The 23,226-nt window shown below is 52.0% G+C and overlaps 9 protein-coding genes, 1 long non-coding RNA gene and 1 other non-coding gene across 13 annotated transcripts; 5 read left to right on the forward strand and 6 right to left on the reverse strand.

Annotated features, from left to right (window-relative positions):
* Positions 1-814: 814 nt before the first annotated feature.
* Positions 815-3,014, reverse strand: LOC112344326 (pentatricopeptide repeat-containing protein At4g02750-like). Its single transcript, XM_024668795.1, has 2 exons — positions 2,843-3,014; positions 815-2,706 (listed from the first exon to the last, which is right to left on the reverse strand). Exons 1-2 carry the CDS (start codon positions 3,012-3,014, stop codon positions 815-817), a joined length of 2,064 nt encoding a protein of 687 aa, XP_024524563.1.
* A 383-nt stretch (positions 3,015-3,397) lies between these two features.
* Positions 3,398-4,422, reverse strand: LOC9654541 (probable protein phosphatase 2C 60). The gene has a single exon (XM_002964411.2). The coding sequence runs from the start codon at positions 4,334-4,336 to the stop codon at positions 3,434-3,436; it is 903 nt and encodes a 300-aa protein (XP_002964457.2). The 5' UTR covers positions 4,337-4,422; the 3' UTR covers positions 3,398-3,433.
* Positions 4,368-6,140, reverse strand: LOC112344327 (pentatricopeptide repeat-containing protein At4g02750-like). Its single transcript, XM_024668796.1, has one exon. It carries the CDS (start codon positions 6,138-6,140, stop codon positions 4,368-4,370), a length of 1,773 nt encoding a protein of 590 aa, XP_024524564.1.
* Positions 6,141-7,036: 896 nt separating this feature from the next.
* LOC112344328 (pentatricopeptide repeat-containing protein At4g02750-like) lies at positions 7,037-8,974 on the forward strand. Its single transcript, XM_024668797.1, has one exon. The coding sequence runs from the start codon at positions 7,037-7,039 to the stop codon at positions 8,972-8,974; it is 1,938 nt and encodes a 645-aa protein (XP_024524565.1).
* An 86-nt stretch (positions 8,975-9,060) lies between these two features.
* On the reverse strand, positions 9,061-11,060 carry LOC9654542. The gene is made up of 7 exons (XM_024668717.1): positions 10,736-11,060; positions 10,577-10,663; positions 10,254-10,511; positions 9,949-10,104; positions 9,822-9,875; positions 9,618-9,764; positions 9,061-9,522 (listed from the first exon to the last, which is right to left on the reverse strand). Exons 1-7 carry the CDS (start codon positions 10,877-10,879, stop codon positions 9,148-9,150), a joined length of 1,221 nt encoding a protein of 406 aa, XP_024524485.1. The 5' UTR covers positions 10,880-11,060; the 3' UTR covers positions 9,061-9,147.
* On the forward strand, positions 11,022-11,245 carry LOC112344289. The gene is made up of 2 exons (XR_002991647.1): positions 11,022-11,081; positions 11,159-11,245. It is a non-coding gene; the product is annotated as an uncharacterized LOC112344289 (long non-coding RNA).
* A 50-nt stretch (positions 11,246-11,295) lies between these two features.
* Positions 11,296-16,817, reverse strand: LOC9654543 (receptor-like serine/threonine-protein kinase ALE2). 2 transcript variants are annotated; one of them, XM_024668714.1, is made up of 9 exons: positions 16,480-16,817; positions 16,020-16,369; positions 14,255-15,970; positions 14,126-14,200; positions 13,706-14,074; positions 13,386-13,652; positions 12,944-13,330; positions 12,655-12,898; positions 11,296-12,597 (listed from the first exon to the last, which is right to left on the reverse strand). In XM_024668714.1, exons 2-9 carry the CDS (start codon positions 16,093-16,095, stop codon positions 11,898-11,900), a joined length of 3,834 nt encoding a protein of 1,277 aa, XP_024524482.1. In that variant the 5' UTR covers positions 16,096-16,369; positions 16,480-16,817; the 3' UTR covers positions 11,296-11,897. The 2 variants fall into 2 exon arrangements, with proteins under 2 accessions (XP_024524482.1, XP_002964459.2); XM_002964413.2 differs by having other exon boundaries at positions 12,944-13,324; positions 16,020-16,817.
* A 1,159-nt stretch (positions 16,818-17,976) lies between these two features.
* Positions 17,977-18,048, forward strand: TRNAH-GUG. Its single transcript has one exon. It is a non-coding gene; the product is annotated as a tRNA-His (tRNA).
* Positions 18,049-18,071: 23 nt separating this feature from the next.
* On the forward strand, positions 18,072-20,274 carry LOC9654544 (glucan endo-1,3-beta-glucosidase 7). Its single transcript, XM_002964015.2, has 3 exons — positions 18,072-18,262; positions 18,424-19,707; positions 19,923-20,274. The coding sequence occupies exons 1-3, from the start codon at positions 18,190-18,192 to the stop codon at positions 19,949-19,951; spliced, it is 1,386 nt and encodes a 461-aa protein (XP_002964061.2). The 5' UTR covers positions 18,072-18,189; the 3' UTR covers positions 19,952-20,274.
* LOC9655653 lies at positions 20,123-21,423 on the reverse strand. The gene is made up of 4 exons (XM_024668798.1): positions 21,201-21,423; positions 20,526-21,103; positions 20,304-20,474; positions 20,123-20,209 (listed from the first exon to the last, which is right to left on the reverse strand). The coding sequence occupies exons 1-4, from the start codon at positions 21,421-21,423 to the stop codon at positions 20,123-20,125; spliced, it is 1,059 nt and encodes a 352-aa protein (XP_024524566.1).
* On the forward strand, positions 21,328-23,164 carry LOC9654545. 2 transcript variants are annotated; one of them, XM_024668716.1, is made up of 2 exons: positions 21,328-22,956; positions 23,021-23,164. In XM_024668716.1, the coding sequence occupies exon 1, from the start codon at positions 21,422-21,424 to the stop codon at positions 22,928-22,930; it is 1,509 nt and encodes a 502-aa protein (XP_024524484.1). In that variant the 5' UTR covers positions 21,328-21,421; the 3' UTR covers positions 22,931-22,956; positions 23,021-23,164. The 2 variants fall into 2 exon arrangements, with proteins under 2 accessions (XP_024524484.1, XP_002964063.2); XM_002964017.2 differs by having other exon boundaries at positions 23,024-23,164.
* Positions 23,165-23,226: the final 62 nt, after the last annotated feature.

Here is a 23,226-nt window from a genome sequence, read left to right on the forward strand (position 1 = left end):
TGGCAATGTGACCGGCTTAGAATCGTGGCAAACTGTTAATTTAGCTCTAGAAGATTAACTTACAAATGATTGTTATATTTATTAAGAAAATACTAAAGTTTGATTCATGGTTGAGTTTGATGACCATTAAGAGTTTATCATCCTTCAAAAGGTGTAATTTCAAGTGCTAGTCAGTAGATGAAGGATGATTTATAGGTTTCTTGTAATATCAAAGATAGCAATGAACCTCAACTTGGAAGCCCAATTTGTTTTGGAACGTAATTTTTTGGACATGATAGGGAAGCAAGTAGGAGCAAGCTCATCATCCAGGGTAGAATGCATTATCTAACATATTTATCTAATATTTTAAACATTTTACCATACATTTGGGGGTGGGCATATCCTTGGCCATCAACTGGAACGCTAGAATCCCTCCCCTATCTCACACACCATTGCCAAGTCATACCTCCCACAGTGTTCCACCTCGCTTTGCAACCAGGTGGCGAGCAATATCAACACTGCTGCTCTTGCGGTCCATCAAAACGATCTCTACACCATCGCATATCCGTTCACTCACTGTGCCTCCAACATAATCCAGCATGAAGGTCGGGGTATGATCTACAGGTTAAGTCCTGCTTCATGGCCACTGCTTTCAAAGCCCTTGGGAGACACATTCCTGAAAAGAACAAGGTTCCGCTCATTGAACTGGACATAATCTAGAGCATAGAAATCCTTCTTTTTGGTTAGTGACACTTATATTAAATATAATTACACTTTTAACTAATCCTCTTTTCGGATTTAAAACATGTAAAGGGAAATGCGCGCATGCTCGCGATCACTCGTCGGCCGCAATGCGCGAGGCGAGCAGCAGCGATGGCGCGTGCGTGGGATCCAGGTCCATGACCCGGCCATAAATCCTGGCTCCCCGGGCGGCATCCCCGTGGATCCGGCAGGCTCCCAGCAGAGTTGCCCACGCGATGGCGTCTGGGAGGAAGGGCATGGTGGCGACGAGCTCCTCGGCCTCGTCCAGCCGCCGGGCGCGGCCGAACAGGTCAGCCACGCAGCAGTAGTGGTCCAGTGTGGGATGGATTCCAAAGTCGGGCTCGATTGAGAGGAAGAAAGCGCAGCATTCCTCCGCCAAGCCGCAATGGGCGAAGCCATTGAGGATGGCGAGGAGGGTCACCTCATTTGGGCTGCTGGAGCCATCTAGGCACATCAGTCGCAGGAGCTCTAGCGCCGGATCGATCTGGGCATTGTGAGCGTGGGCCTGGATGATCGCCGTCCACGACACAAAGTCCCACGCTTCCATGGAGTCGAACACTCTCCTGGATTTATCTAGCTCTCCACGCTGGGCGTACCCCGCGATCATGAGGCTCGACGCAAAGAGGTCCTGTTCCTTGTTCGGGATTTCGCGATAGAGAAGCTCTGCTTGATCGAAGGAGCTGTGATCACCTTCCAGGACAAGCGCTTGGAGCATCGTGCTTAAGGCCACTGGAGTGTGTTTTGGCGATCGATCAAACACCGCCTTCGTGTCTGTGAGTTTGTGATGGCGGAGGCTGGCTGCCAGGATGTTGTTCCAGGAGATTGAGTTCTTCCTTGGCATAGAATCGAAGAACTCCTTGGCTTGTTTGGCATTTTCAATGCATATCATGTGGAGATACCCATTGAGGGACACAAAATTCCAATGCGGCATCTTCTTGTAACATTCCTCGCACCTCTCAAACATTTCCATGTCGTTGTAGGCCACCGCGAGAGCGTTCCATGCAACCACGTCCTTCTTGGGCATCTCGGTGAAAATTCTCTCGGCATCTGCAAGATGCCCACAACGGGCATATGCTGTCATGATGCTAGTCCAAGATGCTACGTCCTTTATTCTCATTCCATCAAAGGTTTTCTTTGACTCCTCGAGATTCCCGGCTTGCGAATAACAAGCAAGCATTGAGTTCCACGACACGAGGCTGTGCTGTGGCATTCGACCAAACAGGAACTTTGCATCGTTCGTATGCCCGAGCTGGGCATACCCGCTGACTAGCAATTGCCAAGTGACTCCATTTCTCTGGATCATCGCATCGAATATTTCTCGAGCTCTTGGAACGTCGCCGGCATCAGCGAGTGCTTGGATGATCACGGTCCATGATACTAGGTCTGGTACTGGCATTGCATGGATCATCTTCCACGCCTCTTCAATTTGACCATCCTCCCCGAGTCCCCACATCAGCGAGTTCCACGACACAGCGTCCCACATCGGCATGGCAGAAAATATTTTCTGTGCTAGTAGCAATTGCCCACCATGGGCATATGCAGAGACAAGTGTTGTCCAGGACAAAGCATCTCGTTGGCTCATTTTCATGAAATATAATGTACCTAGTTCAAGATTCGAGTTGTGAGAGCAGGCAGCGATTATGATATTCCACGAGAAGACATTTGGATTGGAAATGGCTTGGAAGACGCTTACAGCGGAATCCAGGCACCCGCATTTGCCATACATGTCTATGAGCAAATTTGCAAGGAATCTGTCGTTGCGGAGGTAGGATTGACGGATAGAACTGTGTATCTGCTTCCCTCGGACGAGATCCTCGAGCTTGGCACAGGATCTGAGCTGCTCGGCAATGATCGCAGCCGAGATCATGAAGGAAAAGTCACTTGAATCAAACAATAACAACAGCCATGTTGTCTCTAGAAGAAGAATGCTTGCTATCAGAAACAACGCAGCTCTCAGGCAGATCCCTGAAGAATACAGATACCAGATAACTCCTTGTCCGCCAGAAAGTCCACCACTTCATCACTCGACCGGCATCACTCGCCAAGAAACTCATCGTTCTCCCCAATCTCCCTTATGGCAATCACCACTTGAACATCAAACTTCTGGCAAGCAAAGCATCGGTCTTGAAGCCAAATCCCGAAAGGCAGTCACCAACCACATACTCCCCAGCTCTCATTCCCTGGGACCTCTCATCACCCACATCCCCGTGATAGCTCCAGAGCTCTTCCTTGCCTGCTAAGCACCACCATCTTTCTGGACCAAGTAATCTCATAGTTGGTTAGGAGCAGTTTATTAAAATTCAATCATATGAACCTTTGGCTTCCTACTGTTACTTTCTGAAAATTTAGAAGTTAGTTTTAAATTTTTACTTCTAATTGTGATTGAAGTTTATATAATTATTACGAAACAAAACTGTGTTGTCTTTTTCTAAGTGATATAATACTCACTCATTTGATATGCACTGTGCCTTACAAAACTGTTGAAAGCTTCCAGACGAGTGGGCATTAGACATCTTATTACGCTGGTGTCAGCTCTTCCTCATCTTGATAATCTCTTCAGACCGCAATGATATGCGTTGCGTTTCTTTGGATAAAATATCATGTAGCCCAGTTCAAGGACCTGACTTGAGCTACTGCAATGATCATTGCCGAGACCTTGAAGGAAAAGTCGATCTCTGGATCATATATTAACTCACTTGAATCGAACAATCACAACAGTCATGTTGTCTCTAGAAGAAGAATGCTTGCTATCAGAAACCAGGCAGCTCTCAGCTAGATCCCTACACATACCAGACAAACTCGCCACTCCATTCCTCAGCCTGTCCGCCACAAAGTCCACCACTTCATCACTGGACCTTGAACCCCAAATGCCATCGCTCGCCACCACGAGGAACTCGTCATTCTCCCCAATCTCCTCCTCCCTTACCTCAGGCTTGGCAATCACCACTTGCTCGTCTTGTCGCAAGCCAGCGTTGGTCTTGAAGCCAAAATCCCCAATGGCCCTGGACACTCCCAGTTCCAAACTCCCGTGGTAGACACGGTCACCATGCACATAACCCCCAGCTCTCATCACCCGGGATCTCTCATCACCCACATCCCCGTGATGATCCGTGGATAGCTCCAGAGCTCGTCCTTGCCTGCTAAGCACACACCGGCAATCTCCCGCGTTTGCCACCACCATCTTCCCGTCGGTAATGACCACCACCAAAGCCGTGCTTCCCTCGTACTTCAAACTCTCGTCTTGTCCAACTTTTTCGTCTATCGCCATGAAGGTTTTGACCAAGGAATCTGATAGTGGGAGTCCTCCAGCTCGAGCTTGCAAGAGCTCGGCATGCAAGCGCGATGCGCAGAGACTGGAAACTTTGCTGCCCTTGTGGCCGTCGTAGACCCCCACGATGAGATCCTTGTTGTCCACGCAGATCGCATACCTGTCTTCCATGTAATCTGGCCAGCCCTGGATCGAGCACGCACCCCAGCGCAAATCATCCAAGCTTCCATCCGTGGTGCGTCCTTCGGTGTTGGCTCGCATCTCCATGCGGGCCGTTTCACTCGCATCCATGTCGCCATAGCCAAGCATGATCACCGTGCTCGCCATGTCCTTAAAATTAGGGTTCTTGCATATACTTCTATGAAAGACCTTTTATAAAGGGCAGTGAGTTTGTAGCGAAAAGATTGGAGAGCAGTACGTGAATGGGACTGTCCTCGCGATGATCCATTTCCATCGCCGCCCATCTCGCAGCTCGCAGCCCTCGATCCACATCGCCATGGATCGAGCATGCCCCAAGGAGCGCCGTCCAGGACAGGAGGTCCGGCTGGAATGGCATGGAGTGGACGACCGATTCGGCCCTCTCCAGCTCGCCAGCTCGTCCAAGAACACCGATCAGGCAGTGGTAGTGCTCGATCCGCGGGCGCATTCGCCAGTCCCGGATCATCAGCTCAAAGTAGCTCCACCCTTTCTCCAGCAGCCCCGAGTGGCCGCACGCCCCCAGCACGCTCGCGAAGCTCACGTCGTCGGCCTTGAATCCATCCAGAACCATGGCGTGGAAGAGCAGCATCGATTCCTCGAGCTGCCCGCGCTGGGCGAGCGCTGCGATCATTGCGTTCCAGGAGCTCACCTCGCGCACAGGCATGGCGCGGAAGAGCTGGTCTGCGTCGCGCAATCGCCCCGCCTGCGCGTAGCCCGTGATCATCGTGTTCCACGAGACCACGTCCTGCTCGGGCGATCGATCAAAGATCTCTCTCGCCGCGGCCAGATCTCGCTCCTGGGCATGCCCGGTGATGATCGCGTTCCATGCCACAGCATCTCGCGATGGCATCCGATCAAACGCTTCCACTGCAGCTGCCAGATGTCCCGCAGTCACGCAAGCTCCGATCAAAACATTCCAGGAAATGAGCGTGCGGCCAACCATTCTTGCAAAGATTGTTCTTGCTGCGAAGAGATCCCCCGACTGCGCAGATCCGGCGATCATTGCGTTCCACGACACAGAATCCCACTGAGAGCATCGTCTCCAAAACTCCCGAGCAATGTCCATTTCCCCTTTTTGGGCAAATGCCGCTACCATAGCTGCCCAAGTTATCGAATCCCTCTCCCGCATCGACTGAAAGATCGAGATGGCTGTCTCAAGATCGCCGACGTTTGTGTAAGAGAACGTGATTGCGTTCCACGCTACGGCATTGTGCGCAGGCATTCGATCAAACAGCTCCTTAGATTGATCCAACTCCCCGCTCTGGGCATATGCACCAATCATAGAAATCCAAGCGATTTCGTCGCGCTCTGCCATCGTCTCAAACACTGTTTTAGATTCTTCAACCATTCCTGCCTGGTTGTATGCGGCCATCATCGCAGTCCACGCAACAGCATCCCAGTGAGGCATTGCATCAAAGATTACTTTTGCTGCAAAAGGATGCCTCGCTTGAGCATTTGCTGTAAGAAGCACTGTCCACGACACAGCGTTTCGTACGGGCATATTCTCAAAACACTTGCGAGCATCTTTCAAGTGTCCTGATAGTGCAAAGGCGCTGACCATGGTGGTCCAGGTGAAAACATCTTTCTCAGTAGCGAAGGAGAAGACTCTTCTAGCCTCTGCCAGATACCCATTCTGGGCAAATGCATTAAGGATGTAATTCCAGGAGAAGATGTTGGGGGTTTCGATGGCTTGGAAGACGCGATAGGCTTCCCCGACGCTGCCGCACTCGGCATACATGGTGATGAGGAGATTGGCAAGGTAGCGGCTGCGCCCGCGATCGCTGTTGCGGATGCGGGCGTGGATCTCTCTGCCAAGCTGCAAATCTTTGGATTTGGCGCATGATCGGAGCAGCTGGGCGCATGATATCTCCTGCAATCGAGCACTGTGGGCTCTTTCCTCGGCGCTCAAGAGCCCTAGAACAGAGCTTCGCATAAATTTGAAATTGGCGCCACATTTGGTGCTTTAGACGCTCCAAAGCTAAGAAGTATGTTTGGCTTATGCTCAAGCATTTCCGCCAGGACGGATCGATGTCTCCTCTCTCTGCTGTGTTGCTTGTTCCACGAGGCACCACAGCATTGGGCGACGGCATGGAATCTAAGAGTACAAGGTTGGCACTGTTGAGGGATAATTTTCATAAATCCAAAAATATTCTTTGTCATAAGATAGAAATTCATCAACTATATAGTGAAACTTTTAAGACTTTTTAAACAATTTGTGTTGGCACGCTAATGATAAACAATAGTTTTGATTTTGGACAAAGTGTTTTTCGGAGCTTTCAAATGCTCATCTGGAGCGTTTTTCAACCCTGAGGAAACACCAACAAAACTTGGCAAGCACGGGGCAGAAATCAGGAAAATTTCGGCATGACAAGATTTAAAATATGTAACATATATAGACTAAATCACCCAAGCAACGGCATCCACAGCATCCCCGCCCCGCCTGGCTCAAGAACAACGTCCTCGACTATTGTTACTACTTCTCTCATGTGCATGTGTTCTTTCACAATAGAAAGAAAGATATACTAAAAACAATAGTTTCGAATGCCCAATTAGGTGGATGATCCATAGTCCTCCGGATCTAGCTTGCAAGAGCTCGGCGTGCAAGCGCGATGCGCAGAGGCTGGAAACTTGGCTGCTGTCGCAGACCACGACGAAATCCAGGTAGATCGCATACCTTTGGCTAGCCTGGATTACGCAGCCGCCCTAGTAGTCCACGATCCACGTCGAACATGCTGATCGGCCCATCCGATCGAGCACTGTCGGCCGCCCTCAAGAGCCCTAGAACGGAGATTCGCATAAATTTGAAATTTGGCGCCACATAATGCTTACATGCTGCTTAAGCATTTCCTGCAAGAGGAGCATCCACGGATCGATGTCTCCTCCCTCGCCCAGCTGCTGCGGTCGTGCTTGGATCTCCGCCACGCTCACCGCCTCCACGACGCCACAGGCGATCTCCTTGCTAGCGGTGATGGCGGCAGCCGCAGAAGCACCGCTACTTTCCTGTGGAATCTGGTGGTGGAGATGTATGGGCGGTGTGGGAGCGCTGGTGACGCGCGGCGCGTCTTCGATGGCATCGCCCGCCCCGACGCCTTCTCGCACAACATGATGATGCACGCATATGCCCGCAACGGGCATCTCTGCGAGGCTAAGCAGCTCTTTGATGGGATCGGCCGATCGGACGTTTACTCGTGGACGAATCTCCTCAAAGGCTACGCGGATCATGGCCAGGCTGGAGAGGCAAAAGCGCTGTTCGATCGGATGCCGCAGTGGGATGCTCTTGTGTGGACTTGCATCATTGCAGCAAATGCCAGAAAAGGGCATCTCGAGGAAGCGCTGAAACTCTTTGCAGCAATGCCTCCTGGGAAGAATGTGGTCTCCTGGACGGTGGCTCTCGCCGCGATCGCGGAATTTGGAAGCGCCCACCAGGCGATGGAGATGCTGGGCAAGATCCCGCAATCCAGCTCCGTGACCATGGGCGCGGCGATCCAGGCGTTTGCGCGCAGGGGGATGGTGCGCGAGGCGAGGGCGCTCTTCGACTCCATGCCATCGCGCAACGTGGTCCACTGCACGGCGATGATCCAGGCGTACGCCGCCAGAGGGCTCGTGGAGGAGGCCAGCGCCATCTTCGCGAAGATCCCCAGCGTGGATTCGCAGTGCTGCAATGCGATGCTGAGCGCGCTGGCCCAGAACGGACGCCTGGAGGAGGCCGCGAGCTTGTTCCATATGCTGGAGGAGAGAAGCGTGGTGTCCTGGAACGCGATTCTCCAGGGATATGCGCAGAACGGGCACTCTCTCGAAGCAAAGAGGACTTTCGATGAGATGCCTGAGCGTGATGCGATATCTTGGAACTCGCTGCTGTCCGGGTTGGCTGCTGGCCAGCTCCAAGATGATATGGAGAAAGCTTTCGATCTAATGCCGCTCCACGACGCTCTATCATCGACCACGATTATCACTGCGCTTGCTCAAGCAGGAGAGGTTGAGAGATCCAAGGCCATGTTTGATTCCATGCCGGTGAGAGATATGGTGGCCTGGAATGCGATGCTTGGAGTTTACTCGAGCAATGGCCTGGTGGAAAAGTCCGAGAGCGTCTTAAACAAAATGCCCGAGCAAAGTGTTGTGGCCTTGAACGCGGTGGTCGCAGCACAAGCTCATGCCGGGGACTTGGACAAGGCGAGAGAGATCTTCGACACGATCCAGCACAAAAATCTGGTGGTGTGGAATGGAATCCTTGCTGCTTACGTGAACAACGGGAGGCTGGCTCAAGCAAGGGAGATTTTTGGAAAGATCCCGGAGCCGGATGTGTTCTCGTGGAACATCATGCTGTCGGCTTTTGCCGTGGACAAGGATCACTGCAGCGTTGTTCTTGGCTGGTTTTGGAAGATGGTACTCTGTGGAGTGAGACCAGATGGGATAAGTTTCACTGCGGTTCTCACTTCGTGCTGCCATTCCGGACTCCTGGAGCGAGCTCGCGAGAACTTTGTGTCGATGCAAGGGGACTTCAGGGTGGCACCCGAGGTTGATCACTATCACTGCTTTCTTGACATGTTGGGAAGAGCCGGACGATTGATGGAGACCGAGAGCTTGCTGGAAACGATGCCGTTTTTGCCGGACGTTGTGGCCTGGACTTCCTTGGCGGGGTCTTGTAGAACTCACGGGGAGGACAAACTTGGTGCTTTGGCTGCGGAGAATGCGTTTGGGGTTGATCCAGGGAGTGTCGGGCCTTACATGCTCTTGGCAAACATCTTTGCGGAGGAGAAGCAAACATGAGACAACTCAAGGTAAGTTGTTTTTTTTTTCTCTGGCTAGAGTTTGCTAAGCATTAATCTACTGAGGAACTCTTTTGCGCACAGAGATAGCTAAGAAAACTCCTCGAGGATAAGCTCAAAGGTACGCTTCGTTTCTTTGTGTTTCTCTATCCTCACTTTTGCTTCACAACATAATCAGGGACAGTTTGGACTGTTTCCGGGACCTCCATAGTAGAAGAAGCTCCCCCACATCTTGTCGATCCCCGGGATGATATTATAGCAGTTTGGATGCGCCGCGTACGTCTGGAGGTTGCTGGGGAGCTGCAGCGAGTTGCGCTCGTTGACAACTCGCAGGTCTCGAAAGTAGCTCGCTCGAGAAAACCCGGCGTCGGCATACATGCCACTCCCCATCTTCGTGGAGGTGTGCTTGCCTTGCGGACGAGTGTTAACGACTTCGCCGCCCCACTCGACGACGCTGGCGGACGAAGCGAGCTCCGTGAACAGGAATGCTGGCCAGTAGCCAACGATCCGGTCACCGTATTCCAGCCACCAGTTACCTTCTTGAGGATCCTGGACAGGAAAAGTTAGAGCGAGCAAAGGATCATCAAGGCTCAAACTTTGGAAGAACAGCTCAAGCTCTTGGATGGACAGTTTCAACGAGTTACCTTCCAGATGAGAATGCTGATATCGTACTGCGTGCCATCCGAGGAAGACGAGGGAGCAATGGCACCACCGATCAGGATCTCGGTGCTGGTCTGGACGAAGCCCGAGCAGAGAAGGTTGTAGCAGCCAGTGGCTTGGTACGAATCACTCTGTTTGAAAATGGCAGTTTGAGCTTGTCAAGGTGGGAAGTTCCTCGGAGAGCTTACCGTCCAGTAGATGAAGAGCCGGGGATATTGGTCGCCATACATGCCTGGAAACACCTGTGAGCGTCAATTACATCACGAAGAGTTCCGGGAAGTCATGTTTAAGCAGCACCAAAAACAGATATCTTACTTGCCATCCGGCCTCGATGCTGTTGCCAATGGATCCGCTGAGGATCCACACTTGTGAGAGGCTAAACTCAGAGTTTCCTTCCACGGCTGGGTTCCAGACGTTGATGCTTGCTCGTGCTCCGTAGTACTCACCGCCTTGGACGTAAGCTATGGCATGCTGACAAAGATATCCAGCTTTGAGAAAGAGTTTGAAGAAGAGATGGATCTGAGAAGAGGCCAGAGAGAACAAGGTTGCAAGGAGGGAGGCAGCTATGCAAGAGCTACACTACGTTTAACTCGAAGAGAAGAGACGATGATCCAGGTTACCTCGTGACTCATGGATACTCCGTTTGCTCCCGGAGGTATGAAGCTCGAGTTGAACTTCCGGTGGTGGGCGCTGCGGTGAGATTTTCTGCCATACTTTCGAGCGGAGCCGCCGAAGCGAAGGATGTCTTTGGTGGTCGTTCTTCTCTGCGGGATGGTGCCGCTGGGGCATCTGCCGTGCTGCTGCCATAGCTGGAAACTTCGCTGCTCCAAGGATTGCAGCCGGTGTTGGTGGCTCACTGGTCTCGACTCTGGAGCTACCTGGGGAGTGATAAACCATCAAACGTTTTCATCTCGGTAAGAGTGAAAGATAAGAGAAGACATGCCTTGGCTGTGGATCCTCGGAGTCCGGGATGATCGAAAGCGGGTTGATGCTGGATGAGTATACAGTCGATGATATCCCCGTCGGGAGACTACACATTACAAAAGCAAAGTTTGAGAGGAACCAACCCAAGAAAAGCTCCGAAAGTATGTGAAAGTCCTACCTCGATCGTCTTCACCGGTGGCCTGTTTATCCGCTTCAAATGCTGCTCGATCTCCTCCAGGCCGCGGGTGGACGAGGCTACCTGGGATCCTCCGAGCAGCAGCAGCAGCAAAAGCAGCTTCCAGAGCAAAATCATTGTGACCATCTTCGTCTTCGTCTTGATCTTCTTGTTCTTGGTGGTGGTGCTGTTCCTCCTCCTCCTCCGAGTTCCCGGAGCTTCATAATTGGCTACATTCTCCCAAAATCTGGACAGTATGATGAGGGAAAGGTGGATTCCAAATCCCAGCCTGTGGATTAGCAAGCTCAGCGGCAGCACAACTCAAAGATGCAAGGACTACGACATGAGAGTGAGTGTCTTCTTCTTTTTTCCCACTCGCTCTTAGTTTATGGCTTTGTTTTTGTGCTCTCCTCTTTTGGTGGATAGTGCCAGGATGCCCATCCATTTCATGGAACAGGAATCACTTGTCACTAGCGAACATTTATAAACAAACGCCCTGCAGAGCTTCACGTCTCTCTCTGTGCAAGACCAGGTATAAGTTTTTGATTGATCACACTGATATCTTGAAGCTTTTCTTTAAGTTTACACTGTGATATCTTGAAGCTTTTCTTATTCTTTGGGTCTTGGCTGGCCAGCATTTCGCTTCTCAAGCTTCCAGATTTCACGAGAAACAAGGCTTTTTTCTTTTTTCTCCTAGAATACATCTCAACTCTTTCTTTTCATCGGGTACAAGAGTGCCTGCTGCTCCACGGACCGAGAAACAAGACTCCGTGGCTCGCGTCCCTCCCAGTGCTTCCAAATCTGCGAAGATATCTTTTCAGAAGAACAGTGTGCGCTGCTGCTCCAAACTTTTTCCCGAAAGCAACTGTGCTGCTTCTTCTTTCACGTGACGAGCAGTAAACTTATATGGAGGCACCCGCTTGTCTCCGCTCGGCCAGATCTTCCAAAGTAAAACTTGTCGCGTTCTGCATCTTTACTTTGAATCCGATCTGTTAGAACGCGGCAGTGGCAGTAACTCGGCTTCTCGGGAAACCAAAGTTCTGTGAAAGATACATTTATAAAGGAGCGAGAAAGAACCTGTTTGGTGCTGTGCTGTTTTTGCTCGAACTGTTAGAACCGAAGATTTGAGAAGAAAGAACTTAAGCCGGAAAAAAAGGTGGAGTTCTCACGGCCAGACTGTCGATTCTCTGTAGTGATGTACACCGTGCTCGCTCGCGGACCCAGGAGGCAGTGTAAGGAATCTCTCAGACTTGTTAAAAAACTTGAGAGGCTCCGGAGCACTGTGCCGGCCAAACGACGCTGAGACCTGCCTCAACAAGGCCGAGGAAGCCGAGAAATTCCCACCCTGTCCTTGTTGCCGCTGATGGTTTCGTAAGCTCTTTTGTTGGTCGTCAAAGTCCGAGGAGCTTCTGTATGATAGGAAATCCCACTCACGCTGGCGAGAAGTAGAAGCGGCAGTAACTTTGGCCTTGGCCTCTGGCGAGGAGACACTGTTTGAAGCCCCACTCGTCTCGCCTTCTTCCACGTCCATGTCGCTACAAACCAGCTTCAAAGCCTGGACAACTTCTCCCATGAAAGGCCTCTGCGACACCTCCGGTCGCACACACATGGATGCGATGGCTGCCACTCTCGCCAGGTTCTCCGGTGCCACGCTGCTTCTCAAGTCGGGATCAGCCAGAAAATCCAATCCCTCTAGACTTGTGAGGAGCGGACGAGCCCAAGTCACTAAGTTTTCCTGTCCCTGTGCCCGTGACATATCAACTGGTTTTCTACCCGAGAGCAACTCGAGGAGTACCACGCCGTAGCTGTAAACGTCGCTCTTAACAAGAAGGTGACCGGTCATGGCGTACTCGGGTGCCACATAACTGGAGAGAAAAGAACACATGAGATAAGATATAAAAAAAAAGATGGAGAAAACGTACCCGAAAGTTCCCATGACTCTCGTTGAAATATGTCCAGTTAGTTCTTCCGAGGCTGCTTTGGCGAGGCCAAAGTCGGAGACTTTGGGCGTGAAGTCGTCCTCCAAAAGGATGTTACTAGATTTGAAGTCTCGGTGAATGACTCGGGGATACGAGTCCTCGTGGAGATAGGCAAGGCCTCGAGCTGCTCCAAGAGCGATCTTGAGACGAGCTTCCCAACTTAGAGGAGCGATCTTCTTATCATCACCTGAAGAGCTCATTGCTTAGTGTCTAAAAACTTTGACAAGCGTACCATGCAAGTGAGAGTCGACGCTTCCATTTGGAATGAGCTCATAGACCAAGGAACGCATGTCATCGTCCGTGCAAATTCCCACAAGCTTGACGAGGTTCCGGTGGTGGAGACGGCTGAGCATCTCCACCTCTGCCGAAAACTCTCGATCTCCCTGTTTGTCTTCCCGAATGAGAACTTTGACAGCGATCTTAGTCCCATCTGTTAGAACTCCACTGTAAACTCTTCCAAAACCACCTTGGCCGATCACATTAGACGGGTTGAAGTTATTAGTCGCGGCAGTCATCTCGGCTAAGGTGAAAGTCCGCACGGAGCCGGACACATATGGTACAATGCTCGAGGACACCGACGTAGAGTCGCGAGAACTGTTCGATAAAAGAGTCGCTGTTGCTGCACGAGAGAGTTTGAGTTTTTCGGACAAAACATGCCACTGCGAGATACTTACTTGATCGTTTGGTTGCACAAGACTCTAGTGCGGCTTCTGTGAGCTCCGAGTGACCTTTGTACCGCCCGCGATGCCGGACGGTGATGAGCCAACCAACACCCAAGCAAAGTATTAGTAGGAACACGCAGCTCAACGTGATAATCGCAATGAATGCCGGATGAAGGTTGCGATTTCTTCTTGCGAAGATATCAACTCCAAGTGGTTGATCTGGGAACTTTCCATCACTCGGTGGAATTCTGTTAACATTTTGCGAAGCAAGTGGTAATCCTGCCAGAAAAAAATTTGTTAAGAACTTTTAGAGCTGCCAAGAAAGGATTTACCTGGATATATCACGTACAACACTGTGTAATTGACAAAGTATGCTTCGTTGATAGGCACGCGATGCCCCCAAAACATCTGAGAGATGTGATAGGCTGTCTGGTTTCTGAACGCGTTCCCGAGAGGTACGAGATTAACTTTGGTCTCCGTAAGGGAAAAATCCTCGCCGAAAGAGTTGGCAGCCGCTATTTGGACCTGCATCTGCTGCATGGAAATTCCAAACGCAATCTCCATAGCTAGCTCCGAGACAAGCGACAGGAAACTTGAGATGGGAATTTCGAGCGCAAGTCCCACTCTCATAGGAATGACGCACCCGCATTTTGTTCCAGGCAGAGTTGTCACGGACGGGTCCGAGCAAACTTTGTCGCAGCCTGCATAAAAAGAACGTGAAACACACACACGCAAAAGAAAGAAAAATATACCTGCGTTGGGAGGTGACGGAAAGACCATTGCTGGAGGCTGAGCTAACTGAGTTTTCGTTGGAGGAGCCACAATACCTGTAAGTTTTGTTCACTGATACGCATTCATAGAATCAAAATGGAGCACGATACCTGGCAGACGAGCAGGAGGTCCTGGTCGTGGCATAGGTGTTTGTGGAGCTGATGCTGGAGAAACTACAGGAGCCTTGCGAGGTGCAGGAGGCTGTGGACGGTTTTGAACAGGCGATGGAGCTTTAGTGACAGGAGATGGAGCTTTGGTAACAGGCGATGGAGCTTTAGTGACAGGAGATGGAGCTTTGGTAACAGGCGATGGAGCTTTAGTAACAGGCGATGGAGCTTTAATAGTGGGACGAGATGGAACTGGAGCCGGAGTGTTGCTGGCCACTGGAGAAACAGCGAGTGATGGAAGAGAGGCCGGGGCCGTTGCTTTTCTTGTGGGGCTTCTCGGTGGAGCACTACGAGGTGATAAAGGTAGTGTAGCGGAAGAGTTTTGAATCGGACTTGGCGAGAGTTTGGGTGGCGGAGACACCACCTCTGGAGGCAAGGAAGGCGGCTGGAGCGAACGCGGAGATGGTGGCGATGTAGGTGGCGAGCTTTTGAAAGGTGGAGCTCCAGAGAGTGGTGGAGGTGAGCGACGAGAGGATGGTGCTTGAGATGGTGAAGCAACCAAAGGTGGAGGAGACAGCGATGGTGGCGGCGAGGATAAAGTCGTAGGCGGAGGACCGAGCGTTACAGAGGGTGGAGCATTGTCTTCGAGAGAAGGTGAAGAAACTGGCGGTGGTGACGTTTGAAAAGGTGGTGCAGCGGAAGGGACAGTAGTCGGAGATGGTGGTGATGGAAGTGGTGATGAAAGTGGCGATGCTGGAGATGACGAAATGTTGTGAGGGACTTCTGGAGCAGCAGAAGATAGTGGCGGCAATGATGGAGGAATTGAAGCCCTTGGAGGTGGTGGAACAAACGATGGAGGTGGCGTTGATAGTGGAGGAGGAGGAAGAGGAGGAGCTGATGGCAATGGGGGCGGAGGAGAAGGCAAAATTGTTGGAGGTGGAGCTGACACGATCGGAGATGGAACTGTAGATGCTGGGGGTGGAGATGATAAGATCGGTGGTAATACGAGAAAAGTAGGAGGAGGAGCCGATGGAAGCGGCGGTGATGCAATAGGAGGAGGAGCGGACGATGGAAGCGGCGGTGATGCATTAGCAGGAGATGGAAGTGGTGGTGACACCATAAAAGTTGGAGGAGCGATCAAAGGTGGTAGCGGCAATAGAGGAGACGAAGAACCCAGCGCCGGCGGTATCGAGATCGGAAGCGATGGAACTGAATTAGAATTGGAAAACAGAGGTGGTATCTGGAGAACCGCTGGAACAGAAACGGCTGGCAATGGTGGAAGATTCACAGGAATCGAGGAAATCAAAGGTGGAGGAACTGTCTCCAAGGATTGTGGAGGAGGTGATAATAGACTTTGGCTTGGCGGTGGTGGTAGTGTTTGCTGTAGGCTTGGAGGTGGTGGTAGAGTTTGCTGTGGACTTGGAGGTGGTGGTACAAGGTCGGGTGCTGGAGGAAGAATCGATGGCGACGGTGGAGAAGAATCTAGTAGTGGTGGTGGTGACGATGATGGTGTTTGCTTTAGTGGTGGTGATGTTGCTGGTCCCTCGATGGAAGAACTTGGAGAACTTACAGTGATCATGACCCGGGGATGCGAATTTAATAAGGCCTTGATTCCACCAACGCGCTGCTGGATATGGTGCCAAATTAAAGCTTTGAATCCTTCGCTCTTGGCGTGCTCGCTTTTCTTATTACAAGTTGGGATAGCACCGACTAAAGCTCCTGCGAAAGAGTTCCAACTTGCTGATTAAAATGCACAAGTTTTTGTTACCTTCGTCCCGGGTCGAAGTTGCCAGCAGCAGCAGGAGAAAGAAGAGGAGATCGAGAAAACGAATTCTCCACCACATACTTGTCGAGAATTGGAAAGCATAAAATCCTGGTCATGCTCGGGACGGATTCCTTGTGACAACAGCGAATTCCATCCGGAAACGAACTCCAGCAAGAACAAACGGAAGGGGACAAACCAAACAGAGAATCAAAGATCCGGTCCGGAAGAAACTCCACGATCGAAAAACCATGAGAGGGAGAAGCAAAAAATCCTAGTCATACTTGTGAGGTACCACGAACTCCAGCAAGAACAAAAGGAAGATGACAAACCAAACGGAGAATCAAAGATCCGGTCTGGAAGAAACACCACGATCGAAAAACCATGAGCTGGCGAGGAAGAAAATTGAGAACATTGAGAGGGAGGGGAAGAAAGAAGCAAAGAGAGAAATCGTCCCAGCACCTACCAGGACACGAGTGTTTAGGTAGACAAACCCGACGAGGCGATCGATCGATCGGTGGACTCAATTGGATCAATGCTCAATGCGCCTGGAAACCCTGGATTTGGATCGCCCAAGATGCTGGAGCGCAAGCAAGGCGACGACGCAATCGATAAAAGCGAGGGACTGTGATCTAGTAGCCCGCGAGAGACACGAAACCTACAAGCTATGCCCCTCTTCCTCCGCCTCCTCGCCTCGCCCCTCTCTTCCTCGCCACTCTCACAAGCCAGCATGCTTGCGGTCTCCCCGTCAAGCCCGGCCATGGAGGACAAAGGCGGAGCTACATCCATCATGGTCTCCCGCGATTGGGCCCCATGGCCAATACCGTACTATGGGCCGTACGCGCTCTCCTATATGGGTGGGAACCAGATGGGATATGCTTGGAGAGGAGAGAGAGAGAGAGAGAAATCTTTTGATTGAGCGCTGTTTGTGCTTGGACACCTTGCGCTGCATCGTTGGATTATAGAAAAAATTTCAAAGCTATGCACGTTTGGATGGACAGCGCGTTAGCTCGAGCTTATGACCTTCATTCCATTCCACTCCCCCCTACATGGGTGGATCTCTTGCGGAGATTTGATCGGCTATTGCGGTTCGTTTTCTATGATTTTTTTTCTTTTTTCTGGTTCTATGTTGTTTAGAGTACATGGTGTCCAATGCTTTTTGCAGTGGTGTGTGAGTTCTTTGGCGCTTTGGCAGCTTTCCCAGGCTTTGATTCCAAGCTAACATGATATTGCTTGTTTACGTTTTTAAAAAGAATCCAAAAGAATTTTGGCGCGCGCACGAACATTCCTTTAGACTTTAGGGTTCTTATGCTGCTGACATCAAAATGGCGCATTAACGCATGACCACTATTTCAGGTTTTGGATGTTTGTTATTTGGATCTTCTTGGATGGAAATTTTCCAAAGCGCTTAGCTCCAAACGCTTAGATTAAGTTTGCCATCTCTAATGTGATAGTTCATCTCCCAACCGCCTATCCTTTCCTTTGACATCTCACCGATCAACTGACCAAACGTAGGAGAGTGAGGTGCAAGCGCAAGCAAGATTTTCAACATTTGCTAGCAATTTGTCAAATTTGTTCATTCTGTCAATCCTAAGTATACGGATTTCCCTGTCCTTATGAATCCAAAGTCGAAGATGACAGGACCTGTGGAATCAACCAAAAACTAAGTGGGCCTTGTTAGAAGTCGCTCTCTCTCCACTCTCTCGCTTCCCACTCTAGCACCAGGATAAATTCTAGTCTTTTCCTTTTTCTTTCGTGATACCTATGGATACAATGATGTTCTTCATGAGTACCGTGATCTTCAAGTTCTTTGCAAGGAATCACACGAGTTCTACATCATATCCATCGTAGTGGAAAAGGAATTTGATCGTTGGTTTATCTCAACATAACTACGAGGAAGCGCTGGAAGTCCATTCCACAGCTTCTTGTACTTGACATATTCGAAGACCTTCATCATCGAAAGGTGGCTGTAGTTTAGTGGTGAGAATTCCACGTTGTGGCCGTGGAGACCTGGGCTCGAATCCCAGCAGCCACATAATGATACCCTTTTGTTCTTTTCGGATTCGCAGCGCGTGAAAGCTCCCTCGTTTTAAGTTAGTAGGAGAAACACGTCTCGGACAGCAATATAAACCCGCAACTCTAAAGCTTTTTCTCGGATTTATCGCTCCAACGGTCAATGGCGGCCCCGACATCTCTCCCCGGCTTGATCCTCGCTATTGTCACAGCTGCTTGCCTCGTCCACTACTCAGGTACACAGAGATTCAATCCTTAGGTCATCTAGAGAACTGCCTCGGACTCGATCGAGGAAGAGATTGCAGAGAAAATCGTCTAGAAATTTGCTTAGGACTTCTCTCTCGCTCGATCCATCTCCACTATTTCTCTCTCCATTCACTGTTGGATCCATTTGCAGGAGCTGCCGGAGGAGAAGCCCATCCGGACAAGTACCTGGGAATCAACTATGGAAGGCTGGGCAGCAATCTCCCCTCGGTCGATCAAGCCGTGTCCCTCATCGCCCACTCCACCACCATCCGCAAGGTAAAGATCTTCGACGCCGACCCCAGCGTCCTCCGCGCGCTCGCCAACACGAGCATCGAAGTAACCATCACATTCCCGGACGACCTCATCTACCGCACGGGCCGCCGCGCGCTCAACGCGTACCGCTGGATCCGCTCGAACGTACTGCCCTTCGTCCGCAGCGGCACGCGCGTCGCCTCCATTTGCGTCGGCAATGAGGTGCTCATCAACGTCGCCGCCAGCGGTAAGCGCGTTCCCAGCCAGCTGGTGCCCGCGCTGTACAACCTCCAGTCCGCGCTGCAGCGCTACGACCTCCACGGTATACAGCTCAGCACGCCGCACGCTCTCAACGTGCTCAACCCCTCCTTCCCGCCCAGCCGCGGCACCTTCCGCAAGGATCTCCTCCCATACCTCCGCCCACTCCTCCAGTTTCTCAACGCCACCGGCGCGCCATTCATGGTAAACCCCTACCCTTACTTCGCGTACCGCGCGGACCCCCGCGGCTCACCGCTCGACTACGCGGCCTTCAAGCTCCGCCGCGGCGCCGGCGTTCGCGACAACCGGACAGGCCTCCTCTACACGAATCTCCTGGATGCGCAGGTAGATACTGTGTACGCCGCAATGGACGCCATCGGCTTCCCCAACGTCCGCGTCGTGGTGACCGAGACGGGCTGGCCGTCGGGCCCGGAGTCCGAGACCGGCGCGTCACCCGCCAACGCCGCAGCATACAACGGCGGCGTCGTGCGGCACGTACGGTCAATGTCCGGCACGCCGCTGCGGCCCAAGGTCCCCCTCGAGGCCTACATATTCGCGCTGTTCGACGAGAACACCAAGACCGGCCCAGAGTCCGAGCACCACTACGGCATCTACCGCGCGGACATGTCGGTGTCGTACAGCATCGGTGTCCAGACCACCCCCGCGACGCCGTCGCCAAGCTCGGGCTCCTGGTGCGTCGCCAAGGCCGACACCGGCGTACCGCAGCTGCAAGCCGCGCTGGACTGGGCTTGCGGCCCGGGCAAGGCCGACTGCTCGGCCATACAGCCCGGAAAAGCCTGCTACGTCCCGAACACAGTGCTGGCTCACTCGTCTTACGCGTTCAACAATTACTACCAGCTGAATGGACGGCAAGCGAGCGACTGCGTCTTTGGCGGCACCGCCATAGTGACCAATACCAATCCAAGTAAGTGTCGCTTCTTCACCGGTGGATGATGTTTGCTTGCGGTACGTCGTTTGCGTCCTCTTCATTTTTTCTCCTTATTTATTTGCCTGGCTGCCTGGACTGCTCGCTGGCTGCTGCTGCGGCTGGATTCCACAGGTGTTTGTCTGCTCGCGAAAGTGACGCATAGGAAAACTTACTCGTTTTCTTACACTTGCTTGCACTCTGGCTTGCTACAGGCTATCAGGGTTGTGCATATCCGTCCTGAAATTTGGAGTAAGCTCTACGCTGGAGCCTGATGAGAAAGAGAGGAAACGGCAGAGTATTATATTTACATTTTTTCCGTAAAAGAGCATTCAAGACTCACCGATTCATACAGTACGTAACTGTTGCAAACACATTTTCCACTGAGATGTTGCTCGTTCGGCGATGGTTCCAATCAGAAGACGTCCTCGTCATTTAAATAGGACGTCCTGTAGGTTTCTCTAAGCCGGGTGTCGCGATATTGCGTTTCCAGCTCAAACTTCTGCAAAAGTTTACGTCACGGGCTTGAAAGAAAGAAAGAAAGAATAACAAACCTGTATTTCACCAGAGCTTGTCACTTTACACCTAGAAAGAACCAGATTCCCAGGACGTGTTAGCAAGCCTGCCTCGATAACAAGCTCGTCCTCAACTTTCCGGATGGAGGACCATGTCCCTTCTGGAAGTAGTATACAGCCCTTCGCGTTTGTCCTCTCCACCGGATTAGAAGCCTCTAACACCATCTTGTTGACGCAGCCACATCCTTCAACCTGGAAAGCGAGAGAGTAAAAGCATATAAAACACAAGCAGTGCTGACTTACCGGCGAGAAGCTACGCCTGATAGTTTGCCAAGTCCCACGTAAATCCGATGGCTTGAGTCGCGGGCCCCCAGCGAAAGCAGCATGCCGGGTCAGGCAACTCTCCACAGTTTTTCCAGATTGGAAGGACTCCTCCCACTGCTCCTTGTAGACAGTGATCCCTTCCACAGGCATCCCAAGCTCTCCAAACTTGTGAAGAACTCTCATCCTCAAGCCTTCTATGTCTTCGTTTACTAGGCAGTGCTCCACCACCACCTCATTCTCGTTGTCCCAGACCGCTACGTATGAACCGCTGGGATGGAACGCTAGAAACTTTTGCTTCTCGGCCTTCGCCTCGTCCAAGGCTTGCTCTTGGGTGCTGTAGATGGACACCGTCGTTGCTCCACACCCGACTGTGGGATACAAGCGAAGCGTCTTGTTGTAGAACCTTGGAGGGTCTCCATCCGCGAGAGCGGCACAGTAGGTCTCCCAGTCGCAAACTTCCACCTCCCATTCCACATACTCTTGCGGGACTAGCGCCGATGGAAGCTGCAAAGGCTTCCCCTCGCGATCGAAATCCACAGCGGCGCCACTCCACTCCCCTGACGCATTCTTGGAGAAGGTTTTCCAGCCCACTGCGAAGACGAAGCGATGATCGATTCGATCCATTCGATCGAATGCTCAACGAAAGCATCGTACCTGGCGATCGAGCTCCCACCTTGGCGACCTCCGATGGCGCCGCCGTGCTACAGCCGAGGATCACTCCTCGCCGGGCGCGCGGAATTCTTGGAATATCGGCCTTGGGACAAACCCTAGGCAATGGGAGGGAACACAATGCTGCTATCGCCATTCGCGCTGGGTAGGGTTTTAGCGATGGCGCCCGATTGAAATCCTCTCTCGATCTCTCTCCTCCGATCGTCATGTTCGCTTGGATTTCGTGGATTCTCGGCAGCATCTTCGGCGCCAGGAGCGAGCAGCTCGTTGACAAGCTCGACATTCCAGCGGATTCCAAGCGCTTCGTCGCCGCATTGCGCGTGCCGGATGATCCCTCGTGCATTGTCTACCTCCTCACGGCGCAGGTACTCTCGGAAAGATCAGTGAGGGATGTGAAGCAGCTTGTCGCGGCTGCGAGGCCGCATGCCGTGCTCGCGGCCGTGCAATCGCACCGGATGCTGGAATTTCTCGAGGAGGAGCGGATCGCCAGCGATTTAGATCACGGCGTCGTTGTGCCGGATTCTTTTCTCGACGCCTTCACGGATTTCTCTACCAGGGGTTACAGCAGCGAAAGCTTGGCGGTTTTCGACTTCCAGAGGATCATCTTTGGAACGACGTATCATGGCTATGTTCTGGCGGCGAAGCACGCAGCGCTCCAGTCCGGATCCAACTTCGGCGTTCTTCAGGTCTTTCTCGCGGATGCTCCGGAAGCACAGCACCAAAGTCCGGACAACTGGAGTCTCGCATTCTCGCGCCATCTGCCATCGACCAGCCGCCCGGAATTCGCTGCTTCGTTCTTCCCGATCTTTCTCATGCTCGACCAGCTCAACGATAGCATCTGGCCTCGCACTCACGGATCCAATGCCGTCGCTGCGGCCGAGAGGATCATCGCCGACACCGCCGCAGGGAAGGAAGTAAGCAGAGAGTTGCTCGACTCGGTTCTTGGATTCAGGGTGACGCTCGAGTACTTCCGGCTGTTACAACACGATATCTCGAGACGAATAGCCATGAACGCTCCGCCACCTTTTGCTTCGTCCTACACCGGGCTTCCAGACCAGGAAAAATGCGAGGTGCTTCTCACGCAAGCTCTACAGAGGCAGGCCAAGCGGTCCAAAGTCGTGGTGGCGGTCTTGGATGGATCGCAGGTTTTGGGAGTTCGGAAATACTGGAACGTCTTGGTGCCACCCGAAGCCGCAGCCATGTCCGACTCCTTCTTGTTCTCGGCTGGGGATGATACAACCAGCACGGAATTGGACGAAGCTGGGGGTAACTTAGTGGCACTGGGAGCTGGGGCTGCTGTGGTTGCCGGGGCTACGAAGTTTCTCTCGAGCAAGGCTCCCGTTCTTGCTAAGCTTCCATGGGCGCCATTCTCGCCAGCGCGCTCTTCGATCGTCCGAGCTTTCGTCGGGCTCGCAAAGAGAAAGAGCATCGGGGCAGTGCACTGGTCCTTCTACGGTCTCATGCGCCAGCGCACGGGGATGTCTTCGCTGAGGCGGCCGTGGGTGGTGTTTGGAGGAAGCGTTCTAACCGCGGTGGGACTGTTCTACGCGGACGACCAGATCGGGGGTGCTGTGGAAGCGGTTCCATCGGCGATCTCGGTGGCTCGACTCGGAAGGGGGCTCAAGAACTTGAAGAGGACTGCTGCCGAGGCCAACAGTGAGACAGTGGACGATCTCTACGGCCCAGCGTATCGAGCTCCCAGGCTGTTCGACTGAGATTTCGTCCAAGCTCGCAATCACGGGTAACAAGTTTCGTTTCAAATCTATGTGAGCTGACCATGAGAATTTTTTTTGTTTTCCTGATAGTAGCACAGGGATGTACATAGACCACGCCAAGGTTCTACTCAAAATCTTTTCGGCACAAGAAAAAACGAAAGAGATATAGAAGAAAGCTCATTTTTGTGAAACTCGAAGAGCTAGTCGAATTTTAAATTTGAAATTGCCCGCCAAGCGCGTGAGTGTTAGGGTTCTAGAGGTTTTAGGGCGGATGGATGGAGCGTTGGCGGCATCGC

The sequence above is a fragment of the Selaginella moellendorffii genome, unplaced genomic scaffold (assembly GCF_000143415.4).
Source record: "Selaginella moellendorffii unplaced genomic scaffold, v1.0 SELMOscaffold_4, whole genome shotgun sequence".
Classification (NCBI taxonomy): domain Eukaryota; kingdom Viridiplantae; phylum Streptophyta; class Lycopodiopsida; order Selaginellales; family Selaginellaceae; genus Selaginella; species Selaginella moellendorffii.